This window comes from Hippoglossus hippoglossus, chromosome 24 (genome assembly GCF_009819705.1).
Source record: "Hippoglossus hippoglossus isolate fHipHip1 chromosome 24, fHipHip1.pri, whole genome shotgun sequence".
Classification (NCBI taxonomy): domain Eukaryota; kingdom Metazoa; phylum Chordata; class Actinopteri; order Pleuronectiformes; family Pleuronectidae; genus Hippoglossus; species Hippoglossus hippoglossus.
Window position 1 is genome coordinate 5,270,335 of NC_047174.1, and position 19,346 is coordinate 5,289,680.

General features: G+C 42.9%; 1 protein-coding gene across 2 annotated transcripts; it reads left to right on the forward strand.

The window, feature by feature from the left end:
- The first annotated feature begins 501 nt into the window (after positions 1 to 501).
- On the forward strand, positions 502 to 19,218 carry lin28b (lin-28 homolog B (C. elegans)). Of its 2 annotated transcripts, XM_034579246.1 has the most exons (4): positions 502 to 1,176; positions 2,037 to 2,215; positions 12,846 to 13,033; positions 15,674 to 16,744. In XM_034579246.1, exons 1-4 carry the CDS (start codon positions 1,167 to 1,169, stop codon positions 15,984 to 15,986), a joined length of 690 nt encoding a protein of 229 aa, XP_034435137.1. In that variant the 5' UTR covers positions 502 to 1,166; the 3' UTR covers positions 15,987 to 16,744. The 2 variants fall into 2 exon arrangements, with proteins under 2 accessions (XP_034435137.1, XP_034435136.1); XM_034579245.1 differs by lacking the exon at positions 502 to 1,176 and having other exon boundaries at positions 1,662 to 2,215; positions 15,674 to 19,218.
- The last annotated feature ends 128 nt before the right edge of the window (positions 19,219 to 19,346 follow it).

Sequence of the window (19,346 nt, forward strand, 5' to 3'; positions counted from 1 at the left end):
TTGGATCCATGCACCTTTGGAGGGGAAATCTTTAGAAATAAGACAAGACAGAACTAGATCAGCTTCATCGTGTATTTAAAATCATTGATTATTTTTGTTACAATGGTTTATTTTTTGTGTTTTATCTGCTTATATGACCTCAAACCTATTAAGTCACAGAGCTGATTAAAATGTCTATCTAATTATCTGTATATAAGATATGATGAGACTGACTTTATTAATCCCAGTTTGCGCCAAGATTACAGTAACGGTGAAAATACAATAGAGTACAATAGAATAAAATAGGGAAAATAAAAAATATAAAGTGTATTATGAGTGGTAATAAAATATAAAGAGTAATGTAGAACCAGTGCCTTATAGAAATAACAATAGAATTCAAATGAGTTATGTGAGACAGTAAACTATTACTAAAGCTTCAAGAGAAAGGAGTAGTGTTAATAATAATAGGAGAAAGTAACATGGAAGTAATATTGCACATATTGAACATAATATGATGCTAGATGTAGTAATATTGCAGATGAATAGTAATACTGCACATACAAAAGTATTATTACACATACAAAAAGTAATATTACACATTATATAGAACATTATATGATGCTAAACGTTGTACTATTGCACATGAATTGTATTATTGCACATGACCCAAAGTAATATTGCACAGAGCGTGTAGTAGCCTAATGTTGTTGTGTTGCAATATGTGACGGTTGAATTTCCTAATCACGCGACACGTCGTTGTTGACGGTTGCGGGTGCGACTCCCCTCTTCCCCGGGAATCGCGGGGCAAGGGGAGCGAGTCGCGAGGGAGCGTGTAATTGGCGGAGTCACGTGTTCTCGCGACGGGAACGGGCACAGCCAGCTCGCGAGCGAATGAGAGCGAAGGAGAGAGAGAGAGAGAGAGAGAGAGAGAGAGAGAGAGAGAGAGAGAGAGAGAGAGAGAGAGAGAGAGAGATCAGTACAGAGGTGGTGTGAGTGGAGAGAGGGATCGAAGGGACGAGAGAGAGACATGATCGACGGACCTGGAGGCAGAACGCACCTCGTACCATGCGAGCGGAACTGGTGACCGATGGGATCGAGGATGTCGGATTAATGGTGACCGCCGCAGCCCGTTTTCGCAGAGGAAGCTTCTCTAACGCAACTTGGGCGCAGAGGGTCCGCGGGGAAACATGGCCGAAGGTTATAAATCTGCAATTATTACCACTATCAGTATTTATTTCTTCCTTCTATTCCTCTGCCGCGCTCATAGTTTTTCTTTCTCTCTCTCTCTCTCTCTCTCTCCCTGAATCTGCTACGCGCGTGGAAGTAAAGGGGGAGGAGGAGGAGAAGGAGAGGGAGGAGTGGTAGTAGTAGAGGAGGAAGAGAAGAGAGGAGGAGAGAGGGGGGGGCAAGGTGCAACGTGATTATTGTTCCAAAGCTTTCACACAAAAAAAAAAATCTACGACCTGAACCTCCAGTGACGAGCAGCGCGTGCAGAGAGCGAGTTTCTCTGCATGGATTTGTCAGAGCTGTACAGTAGCTCGAGGAAGCATGTGTGTGTGTGTGTGTGTGTGTGTGTGCGTGTGTGTGTGTGTGTGTGTGTACACCTGCCTTCTGGATCCCATGCAGCCCACTGCACTGTTGCAGCAGCGCGGCTGTGAGACGCAGCCCTGCACGAGTGGACCTGTGAGCGAGCCAGAGGCAGACATCTGTCATGGAGAAATAAACGACTTTCTTTAGAGAGAGAGAGAGAGAGAGAGAGAGAGAGAGAGAGAGAGAGAGAGTGTGTGTGCCTTGATGTGCCACACAGGATCAGAGCACCACGCGCCCCGGTGTGATGGCTGGAACAGTAGCACACAGGAAACCTTCGTGTTTGCAAGTGCTTGGGGATTCCCCCCTTCCCCTCAACACACACGCACGCGCCTCTTGAAGTTTTAACACTGCTAAACTTATATAAAACAGTGTGCGCGCATGCATGGAGGTTGGCCCCCCCTGTGATCCAAAGGCCTTGTGTGTGTGTGGAATGATCCTAACCCGCTTCCTCGTCCCCTTGTTTCCAGGAGGGCCGGGTAAAGGTGGCGGAGAAGCCGCCGAGCAGGAGGACCGGCCTCGGCCTCAGGTCCTGTCGGGAACGGGCTTCTGCAAGTGGTTCAACGTCCGGATGGGCTTTGGATTTATCTCATTGACGAGCAGCGACGGGAGCCTCGTCGAGCCGCCTCTGGATGTTTTCGTCCACCAAGTAAGAACAAAGTCAAACACACACATTAGGCACGTTTGTAATCTCCAATCTGCACAATCTGCTTTGCGCACTGGCCTCCTCCAGGATGTGTTTTGGTTTTTCGGGATACGCGCAAAAGCAGCGAATTACGCACAGTTTCTATGAACACTTTCCCTGTCACTCCTCCAAGGCCCCCCTCGTTCTCCCTCGGTCTTTATTTTGCACGTCAGGCAACATCCGGATGTTTTGCATTGTTCAACACGTTACTGTGTAATCACATGTCGTGCACGGGCCTGAGGAAAGAAAAGAACAACAACACGTTGGGTTTCCTCTTCGAGCCACATGCGTCCAGCGCCCCCCCCCTCCCTCCTGCACGGCCCCAGCTTCCCTCCTGCTTTGTGAAACGTCATGTGGCTGTGACACGGTTAGTTTCACACTTTGGGCCCCGAACTACACAACAGAGCGTCCCCTCGGATCAGGTTGTGATCTCGGAGGCTGCAGGTTGTGTGTTGCTGATTTATTCCAAACCAACATCCTCTCCTCACTCGAGTGACCTGCAGCCTGGTCTCTCCTTTTTTTTTTCCACTGTTGATTTATTGTGCATGGAGTTCATTTCAGAGGCCTTGTTTTCGACTTATTCGTCCCTCCCTTCTTTCAGCTCCTCCCCCCCTCCTGTTAAATCGCCCCCTTTACAGTCCCATAAAGTGGCTTTAAAATACAGGAGGAGGAGGAAGGAGTGAGTGAGGATGAGGAGGATTTCTGTGTTGACACCCTCCCCTGAGGTCTCACTGGATGCTGTGCTGAGCAGTTGGGTTCTGACATTGATCAATTTCCTCATCAGCCCCTTTTCTCTGAGGTTGAACTTCAATATCTGTGGTGTGATTGTATCGTTTAAAGTTGCCGGGCAACCCAAAATTAGAAAATTGACTTTTTTGAGTTTGGATTGTTTTTCTCGAATAATGATGTTTTTGTGCCAGTTTGCTTTGATGAAATTGGATCTGTGACTCTGCTGAGTTTAATATTTCTCTGTGATATTTGTCAAAGCATTCACTCCCCCTTATTTTTAATTTTTAAATATATTTGAATTAACCTATGACTTTATTTCGTATTTGACATTTATCCTGACATTGATAGAGTCATTAACCACCTCCACTAAGGAAGTTATGTTTGTGTTTGTTTGATAGTTAGCAGGATTATGGACGGATTAACACAGAACCTGGTATAACGATGCTGAATGATTCAGAGAAGAACTTTTCATTGTTTTCTCAGAGAATAATTCATGGATCATAAAAGAAAAACATCTGGCATGTTTAGATGACGGATATTTACGTGTGTGTGCAATTTGGTGCGGATCAAAATAAAGATTTGGATCTATTGAGTTTAATGTGGTTTCATTAGGGGACTTTTGGGCCTTAGTGCCATTCTAGTTTATTATTATTTAATTATTTAGATGATTTAAAAAACAGACATGACATTCAGCTGTCAGATATAGATTTCAGGGATCACATTTAGTTTAAACTACACGTTGACCTTTTCTGGTTGTTGGCATGAATGTGCATCATCGTGTCCACGTCAAATATCGCATTTTTAATTATGATTCATTTGTGAGCGCCGCTGTGAAAATGAGCAGAGGCTGAATCACAGCAGCCGGGTGATGATCAGTTGTGGATCGATACCGTCAGGTCGGGGCTCTGTCGACTGACTCCACACTTGCAGGCTCCACATTTCTCTGCTCCTCGTCAGAGATGTTTTAGCAGTGAATCAGTCCGGGAAGAAGAGGGAGTGGTGGTCTATAGTCTGGGAACCAGCCTGAAGAGCTGCAGCACAAGTCAAATAAACACATGTGTGTGTGTGTCAGAAGCTTGTAGGACGTGGCTGCATGGGCCATGTAGGTTCTTTTCTTTTTTCTAAAGAATGATGTGGTTCAACAGGCTCGGTCCAGGTGTTCCGATAATAATTAGGTGTAGAGATGAAGTCAGCTTCTGCTCTGGATTAGGATTTTCTGGAATCGTGTGTAGCTATTGTTTAATTCTTTGAACGTTGTGAATCATGCATGATTGACGAGAATATAATGAATAAAATGTTTGTATAGCCCAGCGTTTCTGGCTTCAGCTTGTGTTGACAGTAATGTAAGTGTCGCTCAGCACAAAGAGCAGACGATATGCATTCTCAAACCAGGATTTGCATTCATCTCGAGACTCTCATTAACTCTGTCATTTTGTGTGACTGCTGCTCCTCCTCCTCCTGCTCCTCCTCCTCCTCCTGCGTGTCTGCTGGCAGCCGGGAGTCATTCAGACATATAGATGATATTTCCGGGTGTTTACGTTTGTGTTCGTTTGGCTTCAGGATCAGAGTGTGAATGTTGTAATGCTTTTGTGCGGCTGCAATTGAAGCTGATTTTTATTTTCCTGTATCGATAAATCAGATCAGATATAACCCCCCCCCCCCCCCCATCATCTCTGTCAGACATATTCTTTTTGCATAAATCCATTAATTCACCAACATCTATTTTATTTCTGTTGTCTTGGGGGAGGGATCCCTCACATGTGACTCTCCCTATGGTTTTCTTTTTTGTACCTAAGACCCATGAGGCTAATTGTGATTTGTGAATATGGGCTACACAATTAACATTTAATTGATTATCTGTTTACTCAATTAATCTATTGTTTATAAAAGTGAAAAATGTCCATCATAATTCCCCAATTCACCTATGGAAAGGTATTAGAATTGCATTTTCATCCGAAGCAGATTCAGTTTCCTTCTATAAATTAAAAAGATATGGATCTAGTCTTTACATTTGAGACACTGCATCGAGCATAAGTTTGACATTTTATCTTTCAAAGGGAATAAAATGAGTATTTGAGAAACCAGATTGTTGCCGTTAGATTTTCTTCTCATTGATTAATGCTCTAATTGTTGCTGCTGAACAAACAACTGATTGCAGTGAAAGAAACACTTCTAATCAGCGGCAGGCTAACAAGCAAACCTGCATAAACAGGGTCTTATTTTTAAATACAAGCTGTTTAAAAAGAGAGAGTTTGACTTGACGCATAGGTCGGGCGATATTTCCTGCATTTATGATATGAGGTTAGGAGTAATTTCATGTTAAAGAAATAAAAGAATAGAGCCTTGGAAAGACAACAGAGTTATTCCTGACCCTGAAATGCACAAGAGAGAGAGAGAGAGAGCGATAGAGAGGTGTAAGAGCTTTATAGGGAGGGGAAAAGGGAGTATGGGAGGACAGGAGAAAGGGGGGGGGGGAGAGTGAGGACGAGGAGGGGGGATGTGGGAAAAATAAGTGTGGGTGAGGGGTGGGGGGTGTGCTAGTGGTAGCCGAGGAGGAAAACATGAGCAAGAGGTTGGAAAAAGACGAAGGGCAGGACGTAAGAGAGGGTGTGTGTGTGTGTGTGTGTGTGTGTGTGCATGTGTGTGAGTCAGCGAGAGGGTCCCCGCCCGACCACGAGTTCTCTTCCTGGGAGGCCTCTTCATCAGAGCTCCTATCTGATCATTTCCTTTTGGAAGGTGAGCGTGTGCGTGAGGGAGCGAGCGGGCGAGCGAGAGTAATTAAGCTTCTTCACCCGCTCCAGCCCTCTGCTCAGTGATTCTACACACAGGCCATTTCATTATCTCTGTTTGTCAACCCCTTTCTCTACCTGCACTCACTGTGTTTTTTCCCCCGTGTGTAAAGTGTGTTTGTGTGCGTGCATGTGAGTTCCTGCTGGGACATGGGGGAGTGTGTGTGTGTGTGTGTGTGTGTGTGTGTGTGTGTGTGTGTGTGTGTGTGTGTGTGTGTGTGTGTGTGTGTGTGTGTGTAGGGGGGGTGCACTCTTTCCCTCTCTCTCTCTCCTCAGGCATTCTTTAAAAGAGGAATTTCTTTAAAGACAAAAAGGCAGGAGGGTTGGGTGGGGTGAAGGGGTGTGTGGCGGTGAGGTGGGGGGGCTGCTTGCCCTTTGTCGGTAATCAGTTTGAAATGTTGAACAGTTTGCTGCTGCTGTGGTTATTCTCCTGAAACCTCCAGAGAGTGTGTGTGTGTGTGTGTGTGTGTTCAATTTATGGAGCCTCTGAGAGTAGGTGTGTGTGTGTGTGTGTGGTTCTTGAACAACCAGGTAGTCGATGTCTACATGTGTGAGCCGTTCGAAGATGTTTTAGTTTTTTTGAGTGTGTGTGTGCGTATGCGTGTGTGAGTGCACGAGGGAGAGTGTGTGTTTTGTGTAGCGAGGTTAAAGTGGGCCCCTAGTGAGATTAACCTCTGGTCCGTGTCACCGTTTGGCATGCAGGCCCCACCCATCTCTGCCTCCAGATAGCAAGTATCAGGCTTTGTCTCTCCTGCAGCCACACTATCCCCCCCCCCCACCCACCCACCCACCCACCCGCCGCCTCCTCCTCCGCCTCCGCCTCCGCCTCCACCACCCAACCCACCCTTCTCTTCTGCACATCAAAAAACACAAGAGAAGAAGAAAGAGTAGTCACATGACTTCCTTTTGAGGAACCGGCCACATACAGCGGAGTGATTGGTAATTGGAAAGGTGGCGGAGGAGAAAGCAAGCCGCAGGTCACCTGAAACACAAACAGAAGCCAGTTCAGCTGCACTCTGACATTTTGGGTATTTTATCTGATTAATAAAGGAAGTAACATAAAACATTTGAAAGAGGCTTTTTGTGCGCTCATTTTAAAGTTTTGCATATAAGATAAATAATACAAAATCCCAGTAAAACAATCAAAACCCCAAATAAATAATAATAGATTTTTAAAAAAGGCACCAAATTCTCAGCTATAAACTGCATTTGTGCTTGAAAAAACCAATGATCAAAATGATTGCAGACAAATATATATATAAAAAAAATACACTCTTGCTTTTTTCATCCAGATAAATTAGTTGATAAGATGGGAAATTGGTTAAAAATGTCAAACAAATGCCTCACAATGTTAGAGTGAGAGAAAATAAATCCTGGCTCTGCACCTTTTGTCCGGATCAATGCCAAAATTTAATGGGTTCTTTCTTGGCTCACGTCCCATCCTTCCTCCAGGTCTTTATGTAATCCTGCTGACAAGCAAACCAACAAATAAAGGGGTGAAATCATAATCTCCTTGGTAGGGTAGAGAACTTCTGTATATGTAGGATATGTCACTGCATGCGTAAGAAATTAAAATAATCGACTATCAAATTCCCTCTCAAAACTGTAGAGGTTGTAAAGGTTGGTAAATACTGTCAGTTTATTCATTAAAAACAGTTTCCACTGATGAGAAGATAACGTGTGAAGCTAAGATCTAAAGGGGCAATGAAAACGTCTGAAGCCTTTATATCTAAATGTGTTGACGTCCATTTGATCACATATTCCTCCAGCTTATCTGTACCTATCGAGTAAAGCGGTTAATGACCCACATCCTCCCTCTGTCACGTCTGACCAACTGTTTGTCATTACATGTTTTCTGTGGCAGTTTGAGGTCATTGCCAAAACAAACACAGGACAAAACAGTAGCTGCTGTTTGTTTTGCTTCTGCAAATGTGGTCGAGTGTAACACAATCAATGAAGTAACGACTTTGATTCAAACCATGTGCCAAAACCACATCGATCTTTATAACTTAACAAAAGTGCTGCTTAGGATTTGAAAAAATAAGGCTTGTGTTAAAAGCAATCGATATTTTGTGAAAGGGATAAAATATGAAAGTTTCAAATGGTCCAAATGGACTTTTTGTTACAAACACCAGTGTTTTCTGAGAGAATCTTGATGCTTTGTCGTTGGGATTCTGTTGTGAATGGGCAGGGTTGTGCGTTTTATCACCCGTCACCTCAGCGAGGCTCATTTCCCCTCTCGTGCTGATAAACGTAGCGAGATGATCGAGTGCCCCCCCCCCCCCCCCCCCCGCAGATCAAATATTTGCCCCGGTCATAATCGGGGGAGGTGGGGTGGGGGGGTGTTGGATGTTGTTAATTTGAGGCACGGGAAACATGAAGGCTTTTAAGTGTTTGATGGGGGTTGGGAGGGGTTCAGGGGTCAGGGCCACTAATGACAACGTGCTGAGGAGTGCCGGGATGTCAGCGTCACGAGAGAACGGCTCCGTTGGTGGTTTTCCTCGGCGTGTTTGCGAGTTTGTTTTTCTTTTCTCTCCTTTCGCTCGGCTCCTCTCGCTCCTTTTCCCTCGCCCCTCTTTCTTCTTTGGTGTACACGCGTCCTGTCGGGTTACGTCCATCCGAGCTGATCTGGCCCAGCTTTGTCCACTTAGCATTTCCTGTGTGTAAAAAGCTACTTAATGGCACCACGCCACATGGTGACCGCCATCTCCCTCACGCTCACCCCGAACACACACACCCTTTTCCTCCTAAGGCCAGCTCGATCCGTGGTGATTGGCTCCGTGTGGGCCACCTCTGATTTAAAGCATCCCATAATTAGCCCCTCCATAGCTGTTGGGTCTCCTCTCCACTTCCCCATCCCCTCATGTTAAAGCTTCCTGTATTGATTGCTGGGCCCTGGTGATGACGAGGGCCTGGCCAATGAAAAGGAGGGCTATTTCTATCCAGGATGTTGGCGTCCGTATTGATCGCTGCCTCCTTCCTACACACACACACACACACACACACACACACACACACACACACACACACACACACACACACACACACACACACACACACACACACACACACACACACACACAGAGAGAGAGAGCTATAGGAAGATATTTATTACATATAAGGAATCTAGAAAGAGAAGTCAAGCAATACTAGAGTTGGTGTCCATTTTGTTGGATCAGTTTCTTCAGTTTTGTAGGGTGTGTTAGTGGGGGGGCTGTGGTGAATTGCAGAGAGCTGGTGTGGTCCCCCACTCGGGCAGGGGGTGGTGCTGGGATGGCTTCACCGCTGACCCTCGGGATTTCTGCCGCTGACCTGTGGGGCTCCTTATCAAATGGGGGTTTTGTGCCCGGGTTCCCCTAAAGTCCAGCCACTGATCAGGAGTTGCTCCTCCACTGGAGCTGAACAGAATGTGCTGGAGGCATTTCCATGAACCACTGCCCCCCCCCCCCCCCCCCCCCCCCCCCCCTTCCCCGAACGAGCCCCCTCATCCCGCTATAACCCCCTCCCTGCTCCAGGCCACTCCTCCATTTTGTCTTCTCCCTCCCTCTCTGTCTCTCTCTCTCTCTCTGTGACGTTCCCTCATTCCTTCTCCCGAGCGGTGCCCTTTCCTGACCTCCGGACGTAAAGTGAAACGGGTCAGGACACCCGCCAGGTCACTGGAGAGGAGGGGACTCGGGTTGCAGGTTCTGATTTGTGAAGCCTTTTTTGTTTTTGTTTATACACACACACACACACACACACACACACACACACACACACACACACACACACACACACACACACACACACATACACACATGTAAATACACATGATGCCTCTCATTACATAATTGAGCAAACTGAGCTGTCGTTCAGAAATTAAACTCTTAAAGACTTGTAGGCATGAGTGTGATACCACATCCTATATGGAGAAGGTCTGTGTGTGTGTGTGTGTGCATGTGTGTGTGCATGTGTGTGTTTTCCTGCATTTCTACAGAACAAAAGAGGTTGTGTGGTTTCCTCACTGGTGCATTGTGGGCATTGAGGGGGTTGGAGAGGGGGTAGGGTGCTGAGACAACCACTCAACTTTGACCTGGAGAGACAAGCTGCTTGTATGAAGACAGGAGAGGAAGAGGAAGAGCTTGTGCTACCAGTCGATGGTTATTCATCATTATTCAGAAAACATTATGGGTGATGGGTGCGATTCTTTTTTTATATTTGCTTTTCACCAATTTACGCAGCAGGACTGTCTGTGACTGGGCCGATTTAATCGTGCTAATCATTAAACCAGTTTAAATCCGAACGTTCACACAGCTTGAGGTGCTTGTGTTTTTTGTTTCCTAAAAAAAATAGAAAGCAGTGTTTTGGTTGAGAAATTAATAAATGATCAATCTTGAGCCTCCAGGCATTTGAGATCAACTCTTATCTGTTGCTCAGCTCCTCATCCCTTCTGTTTCCTTCCCTCCTCTTAACATCTGCTGTGCAAACTCTGTCGCTTTCCCTCCTTTTCATTCCCCCCATCCTCGTCCTTTTTTCCCCTCAAAGCCAAATCCAATACCCGAACGCACAAAATGAATGAGTCGTCCGTCAGCAATTGACCAGAAGCACAGTGACCTTGGCTGGAGCCCTCACAAACAGCAGGGAGAGAAAGGAGAGGAATTCTGAGCGAGTGGATTAGATTAATATTTGGCAAATGACTTGTATTGAATATTTCAACACCGGTGATTTTTCTTTCTTTTTAAAGTGGGTAAATGTCAAAGTGCGTAAGTAAGTAGGAGGAATATTTAAAAAGAAGTTTGATCTGAAAGCAGAAGACACAGTTGATCTGTGAATATTTTCTATGGGCAGGAAACTGATTATTTTTAAATTTAGATAAGTAAGATTTTAGAATATAAATTAAATAAAGTTTTTAATTCAATTTCAGTCATTTGAAGCAGTCTTTTCTTTTGATAGTGCCTCTTGAATTTGACTTTGTAGCTTAGTAAGATTTATACTCAAGATTGACTGAAAAAAAGACAATATAGAAAACATCTAAATATGCACATTACTTTTAAATTAATTAAAATAAGACAAATATATGTCCATGACTTTATTTAATTGTCAGGTTTAAAGTTTTTGAAAAACATAACAGAATTCTGTAAATCCCCTTTTCCCCACAGTATTAGTATCAAAATTTCTGTTCTCACAGTATCAATAGGAAATAATTGTATTAACCTTATTTTCACTTTAATAAAACGTTGTCTTTAAAATAGTTTTAGGTATTAAATTAACGTTTTATGTAAAAAGAGATAAAGTTAATTATAAGGTTAATATAATAAACAAACTAATACGATTAAGTGTTTTAAATTGACATAACTACCTGTTTTTAAAAATGGTATTGCATTGAAAAACTCTTAAGATATGTTTCTGATTCAGTAAATGCCTTTAGATTTAATTTAAAAAGAGTTTGTGATAATATTGAGTTGAGGGTGTCAGATAAGCCAATGCTTTTATTTTCTTAAAAATAAGGTTTTTAGTTAAAAGAATAATTTAACTAAGTTTATTCTCATCAGACTAGTTTTTCAGAAACAATAAAACCAAAACTATTTCAAATATATTTTTCAATCTTATTTAATCCCTGTTTTATTCTAAAATTTGACTTGATCTAAATTCATTGTATAGTGATCATCAGATTTCTGGACTCTATTCTTAGTTTGAAATCATTTCACACGCTTTTGTCACTTTGCATTGTTTTATACATCAACACCACAATCTCTCTCTCACATAATCATTTACGTCTATAAATAAAGCACCTATAGAGCACTTTTAGCTTCCTGTAATTGCAGCCGGCGACACAGACGCTATAGAAAAAAAATGCTGCCGAGCACATTTTCGCTCCTTCCTCTCGTTTCACATTTGATTCCCTCTGATCATTTGTTCCTTTCTCTTCCTGTCTCCTACACGTTTCTCTTCAGCCTTCAGCAGAGTATGCATTCACAGACACCTTGTATTATATATATCTAGATAGAGGAGGGAGGAGTGGATGTATAGTAGGTAGCAGGTAGGTTTGCTGTGCACTCTGCACTTGTGTGGGTGTGTGTTTACCTATATGCCAAGATCTGCAGGGGTGGGTGCGATTCATGAAGGTCGAGGATCCAGCGCCTCTCAGTCGTCTATTCTGTGTGATCAACGAGACATAAATCATTGTTCGGTGGTTATGCAGTAACCAAATCAATAATTCCGATCATGTAGATAAGACAGATGGTGGAGGGGCTGATGGGAAATGGTTGCACTGGTGGAAAAGACAACCTCGTGTTTTTTTCCCCTGAAGAAAGAATAGGAAGTGGTGTTTCTGCGAAAGGTAGATAAAGGGAGCACAGCAAGTCCTTCTGTGCGCAAGCTGCCTCGACAGTTGGTGCAAACCACACACAGTTGATCCACCATGTTTGAAAATGACGTCTTCCTGTGTTCGTCGTGCTCGTGTGTGCTGCAGCGACGAGCCTCCAGAGCAAACTTGCAAGTGTTGATAAGTCTCGTCTCTTGTGTGACAGTTATCTGGAGACAAGGTGTTGATAGGATGGTTGTTTGTTCACTCACACATCGTATATGTTAATTTTTAATCTGATCGATGTGGACGTGAATAACTAAATTGTGTCATCTCATTACAAAAAGCAATTCTTAAACAGTTTATCAGTAAAGCATTTACAGCCTTTGTCAGTTCGATTTATTATTTGAGGTTAAGATAAAAATACCCATGAGAACCAGTCAAGGCAAAACACATACCACTGTGTATTTAAAACCTTTAGAATGACGTATTTTGAGATTTTTTAATCAACATTAATTAAATCCCAAATTATTCATCACTACAAAAGGACGTGTGAGTTAGAAGATCATTTAAATGACTCAGATATTGTTTCAGCTATTACACTGACTTGTGTTTTTATGATATTTTCTATTACAATTCCTATTATATAGATTACATCTTATCAATCAATCAATTGAGTCTAAAATGAGTGAAGATGTAAGTCACTTTTGTTGCACTTTTACCCTCGGGTGTGAATATATTGTCGTATTTATAAATCTCTGTTAAATAGATAATTGCTTTTTTCCCCCCACAGAGCAAACTGGTGATGGAGGGCTTCCGCAGCTTAAAGGAGGGTGAGCAGGTGGAGTTCACCTATAAGAAGTCCTCTAAGGGCCTCGAGTCCCTGCGGGTGACGGGACCAGGTGGGGGACCCTGCTCAGGCAGCGAGAGGAGACCCAAGGGGAAGGTCCCACTCCAGAAACGCAAACCAAAGGTAGACCGGTGAGTGTGATGATAAAAAGGAAAAATAAATCTGTGTTCACGTGATTCCGTGTCTGCAGCAATGAGGTATTTTGTGCGTGAGCGTTGGTCGTTGCATTTTCCAGAGCCGGGCAGTGCTGCTTAGTAGGAGACATGCTATACATACATCTCACTGCACCAAGCCTTTTCTGAGTGGGCTGAGATTATAGATCAAATCTATTCAATCTGCTCGAGCACATGCCTGTTGCTATGGTTATTGTGTGCCATAATAAGGAATTGAATAGGGCACTTTGCCTTCCATTGCTGCTATTTCAAATCAATTTGCAGGCTTTTACATTAGAGGCTCGGACTGGCCCTATATGCTTCTCAATGTGGCAATAGGTCAATCAATTGTTTTGTCCTCAGCCAAATCCTGAAGGGTGCTTTGCTGAAATGTGTCAGATCGAGCCATATGGAGCTCCTTGAAAATGCCTGGTGGTTCGAGCACAGGAGGCAGACAGAGCGTGCCTTCATTTGATGTATGGAACACCCTGCTGGGCAGAGCCGAGCAGAGTGCTGCATCTGCTGTAGGAAGGCATCACATGACGACAAGGCTGCCTTTTTACTTTGAAAAGGCCAAGCTCTGTTTGGTGGTGCTACAGCGGATGAACCCAACCAGTTTCGGTCGGAGGTGTGAAAAGAGATGCTTTAGTCTGAAAGGGAGAAACAGTATCTGGGAGAGACGGCTCCCTGATTGTTTTACACAGCTGAATAATTCAGCTTATTTGGGATAATTGATCCAGTGTTAGGTCAAGTGTCTCCAGCTCCTGCCTCTGGATGGAGGGTGGATTGGATTCAGATATGTCAGGTAGATATCATCCGGCCTTTTTGTGAGCACGCTCAGTGGGACATTTTTAGCTGCTCTGACCCCTGCTGGTCACTCTGTTATGCAACAAAACCATTGTGTGGTCCATTCTTTGCACTGGTGCTCCTCAGATCACAGCTTTCTCAAGTGTGTTTGATGTGCATGTGACTCGTGCAGGAGCATCAGCGTGTGTGGGAATAATAAGAGAAGACAGTGATTATGAAATCACAAGTTAGTTCACAAGCAGGATCTTTAAAACTGGTTGTTGAAGATCTATCAAATGTTTTTTTTGATTGTTCTTGTTATTTAACATAGTTCATCAATTAGTAATGCGAATTATAAAAATCCATCAAGACAAAATATCAAAGTTAATATTCTTTTTAAATAGTTCTTAATTTATAAAACAGCTTTAGACAAAACAAAGTTATTGGGCAGTGTGAATTAGTATCAATAAAGTTTCCGGCATTAGGTGCTGTATTATGTGCTCATTATCCTTTATTGTACAAATTTTGTTACCAAGAATAATTTTATTTAATATCCGACTGTATTATTTTCTGTAAATGTTAAAATGTCGATAGTTTTCGGGATTGGGATGAAAATAACTGATTAAACCATGTTTGTATATTTAGCCCTTGTTTAATTAAATATTAATAATATAGTGACAACCTTTATAAATCTAATTGTTTGTTTTTGTAATGAAATGCTGATAGAATAATGTATTTTCATTGATACCCATTGATTTGTTATAAAAAAAGCTACTTTTTAATTAATTTAAAGATCATTCATCAAAGTATTTGTAATCAAATTAATTTAGTTCCAGTTCAGTGAATCTAGGTTGTTAGCAAACTTGTTATTAGCATTTTTAAACCTGCCCTTAAATATTATTTATTCAATTACCGCTACCTTTTGTAAGAAACAAATGGCAGATATTTATACTTCTTTGTTTAATTAATTCTCCACAGGAGTTCATTTTTAATTGGAGGGAAAGAAAAGGACTATTGTTAAATGCTTCCCGGAGATAATTCAGGTCATTTTCAGAGGCAACAAAGACTGAACTAAACTTCAGAGTGAAAGCTGTCTTTTCTTCTGTCGTGGCAGTAATTTGCTGACATGTTTACCGTGTACTCTTTTTGTACATTAGGCTGTCAAATCAGATTCATCTTAAAATCCTGACCCACTGATCCACGAGCTTCAGCTGCTTTCAGACAACATGAGTTTGTTTGGCCGGAATTTAAAATCCACAGGAAATCGTGATGTATTAAAATTGTGAATTTTAGATTCACCTGTGAAGTGTTATTAAGAATTGAACAGCAGACCAACAATAAAACTAGAGAAGAGCATCTGAAGGCTAAAGCAGCAAAAACGGTCTGAACGTCTATTTAATCTGACACCGTGCCAGAAGCACTGGTGGCATCGTGACAGGTGGAGATCTCGGCCACTTCGCACTTTCCACTGCTGCCCTTTCAGCACTACAGTGTTTCTTGTCATATTTAATAACATGGTGGAGTCTGGCACGTTGCAGAGTGACACTCACACTGCGAGAGAGCCATAGCGTGTGTCATACCGCCATCTGGTGGTGAATCCAGGCTGGAGCAGGTATTTTTGCAGGGCTGAGAATAGATCCTTCGAATGTCATATTCAGACACATGTATTTATTCTGATGGAAATTATAACTATTAACTTCAACTGACAAATTATTCTCAACAAATTGTATTATTTTATTCATGAAAATAATGTAGTGATGATCTCTGCTTTTTGTTGCAAAATATTCATCCCATGTCTTCTCTCTTCACCCCCCCCCCCCCCCACCCCAATAGCTGTTATAACTGTGGAGGTCTGGATCACCATGCCAAGGAGTGTGGCCTGCCCCCCCAGCCAAAGAAATGCCACTACTGCCAGAGCATTACGCACATGGTGGCTCAGTGCCCCCACAAGGCGCTGGCGCCCCCCACAGGCTCTCAGGACCAACTTGCGTCTACCTCGGCCACCAGCCCAGGGGCCGGGCCCTACCTCTGCCCCCTGGAGGAGGAGGAGCGCTCCGGCTCTTCTCCCCTGGATGGCTCCTCCTCATCCCCCGAGGAGCCCCACACACACTGCGGCCCCCGGACCCAGAGGTGGAGGAAATCCTGAAAACAACCCGCAGAGGTGAACCCATTCACCGCTACTCCCCGACCCTCATGTCTCCCCTCAATCAAGGATACCTGACCCCCCCCCACACCCCTCATCTACCTCGCACCTGTGAAAAGAAATGGGAGGTCTTGATTTCTTTACTTTTATTTTATTTGCTTTTAATTTTTTGATATTTCTAACCAGTGCAGCTATGGCAACGATCAATGGGGTACGGACAAGCGTGAATGTGTGTGACTGACTGACTTGTTGTCATCTGGTGCTGCTATGGCAACCACCGCTGGAATGGTGACTGCAGGGAATGACTGTTTTTCTTGTTTCAATCAGTGCAGCTGGAGAGTGAAACAACGTGGTATGAATCTTTATTTCTCTCTCCTTACTCTCTCTTCCCCCCTCGGACCTAAGTGTTGGCCATTTTGAATGCTTTTTCCTCACAGATGTGGTCACATTTTGTTTTTTAAAAGCCGCAAATTAATATCCTGTCGACCCAAACCATTCCGACAAAATCAGGATGCACACACGGTAGCTCATTTTACGAAGGATTAGAAGAAGACTCTTAAAAGCTCAAGACCCTCTGAGCGATTATCGAGACCCGTAGGATTATTCGCTTGGCTTCTAAAGATCTCAAGGGAAACTTTATGGATTCCAGAGGGAATTTTTCATATTTTTTTATTTTCTTTTAAACAACACGTGAGCTGCTGCTCTTGATACACTCACTACATACCTCTCTCTTACATGAAATAGACTGGACCAACTGATTGTCAAAAGAGCGAGCATGTGTGGTGCACGACTGACAGAGTGATTCAAGGTAATGAATCGATTGTTAGATTTCCACTTATGATTGTTGTATAATTAGTTTTTAATAACTTACAGTTTATAAATCATAGTATATGTCATTAATATATACGTAAAAGCCACAAGATATAATTGAAATTCTCTTAATTTTAAGTAATGCATATAAAAGGAATTAGCTCAGACGTAGGTGACTAGTCGTGTATATTGCGTGGGATACTTTTTATTGTCGAGTGAAAACCTACAGCTCTCTCTCTCTCTATTTAACCATTTTCATCCACGACAACGTTTTTTTATCGTCACGCCTTCTTATCGATAACTTCAGATCGACGATAATCACCTCAGACGCAGCGCGAAGACTCGTCCCGTTTTTATTGTAGGTGACAGCATCACAACAGCTGCTCCACTAACTTAATACCGCACCAATTCTTCCTCTTGGAAATGAATGTCACTGAACGTCAGGCCGTTTGCTCTCCCAGCTGTTTTACAGTGAGATCCAAACACCTGCTCCTCCTCCATCTGTGCCTACCATTTGTTAGTCAGCACCAGCCAGGCGAAGCTCCCACCAGCCGCTGCCACCGCCACTGCGTCAGACTCCCCAGAGAGAGAGAGAGACAGAGAGACAAAGTGAGAGAGAGAGATGGCGTGCTGCTTTTGGTATAACTTGAATCCCAAGTATGGCTTTAGTGGCACTTATTTGTGACCTTACAACTCTTCTCTGACCGTATTGAATGTGAAAAGAGCTCAACCCGAAGCCGACTCCTCACAAAGTTTACGCCGGGTCGCTTTGGAGTTGTATCTTAATGTTCTGACAAATCAAATAACTTTGTATGATGATATCGAGCTTGTGTGTTTTTTCTTAAACGAAGCTCTACGTAGACAACCAACTTTTTTGGGGTATATTTCTATACCAAAGAGTTTGGCTTTATTTTTTTGAAGGCATTTAAACGTTAAGACGTGCTGACGCGGTTGCTATCGTCGGTCTTTCGGAATGAGAAGGACTTATTGCGGAAAAGGGCGACACTGCGGTTGTTTTTTTATGTTTATGTACAGCTTTTTGAATGTGTGCGTGCGTTAAAAATCGAATCTCAACAATGCAGCATGACAGAAAAAAAAAAAAAGACCAAACTACAGAAGGAGCACAGGCAATGCTCCAACCTCTATGGAAACAACATCTTTTTTTTGTATGATGTATTTTTTACATTTTTACACACAATTCCTCTCAGGATGATGAACTGTTCTCAGGGAATTAACCAAAAAAATGTATTGTGTTCTTTTGGGAATCATCCACTGACTGACTCCGCGAAAACTCTGTTAAGCAATGGTGACGAGACGTATGTAACCAGTTCATGTACTGATATTAGCAACTACCTCTTGAGTTATACATAGTTGTGCATTTCTTATTTTTTTTGTTCTGTATATGTTTTGATGAGCTTGTATGGTTAACAGTAGGTCTCTGTTGGACCGAGGTGTCGTGTGAGACGTTCCCTAGTGTTGCCACAGACTCCCCTGGTCTTCCTTCCCAGATTTGATGAGTTACTTTCTCCTTCTTTTTTTACTGCAGAAACTCTTCTTTTTTTGTTTACAGCAAAAGCCTACCTCATACGCGCTGTTCCTCCACACACTCTTTACCTCCTCCCAGCCCCCTCTACCTCCTCCATGCAGTCGTTTGTTAATTGCCACTCGTCGCACTAGAGTCTCACGGCATTTTCAACGAATCAGCCCCTCGATGCGGCTCATCACTCGTGACTCCAAATATATCTTACAATCAAAAAGGCCCTTTTTTGAAGTTTTCAGAATGGGCGTGTTTGCCTCAAACATCCAGGGTGAAGTTTTATCTGCCAGCTCCGTGTTGTACTGCGGGTGTATACCCCTCATCACGTATACCCTCATCACGTATACCCTCATCACGTATATAGCTGCAGAAAAGCCAGTGAGTTTACCTCAGTTTGTTGGGCCAGCGATAGACATTGGTAAATATGAGATATTTTACATTTCTGTGTGAACACATATTTGAAAAGACATGGACTGTTGTTTTTAGTTTGTAAGTATTTTATCATAACCGTTTTTTTGTTTGGTAACCACTTGATATGACGGGCTGAAGGTGGAGAAGAGTAGGATTGTACTTGGCACAAGGAGGTGCTTATCTCTATGTTCTGTTTGTCTGACCCTATTACCAAATAGATATTTTCTTCCTTTTGGGCTCCATGGTAACGGCCTTTGTCAGACTTCTTCTCTTTTTTCTTTAACAGCCCCAGATAATCAGATGTTACATGTGGTTTGGAGACGATGCCCCTTCTTGTTGCAAACTACATTTTGTAGTTTAGAGCGGCATTGTTAACATTTAACATGAAATCAGTAGATTTTTGTACTAATGGTGACATTGCATAGACCTCATTCTTAAAAAAAAAAGGTTTATGAAGATGACTATTATCATTACTTTTTTGAAAAACTAACTCATGAGATTAAAGATTGATTTTTTGGGGGTTTTGCTTCTGACTGCAGTATTACAGTTGAGAGAATCACTACGGAGTATTGCCAGTTATGAACAAAACACACAACCACAGTCAA

What these genes read in the sequence shown, in the direction of transcription:
- lin28b (XM_034579245.1), top strand. Translation starts at nt 1,952, where the DNA reads ATGGAGGTTGGCCCCCCCTGTGATCCAAAGGCCTTGTGTGTGTGTGGA. An exon ending in TGGATGTTTTCGTCCACCAA is followed by an intron (nt 2,216 to 12,845) that starts GTAAGAACAAAG and finishes TTCCCCCCACAG; the next exon opens with AGCAAACTGGTGATGGAGGG. An exon ending in CGCAAACCAAAGGTAGACCG is followed by an intron (nt 13,034 to 15,673) that starts GTGAGTGTGATG and finishes CCACCCCAATAG; the next exon opens with CTGTTATAACTGTGGAGGTC.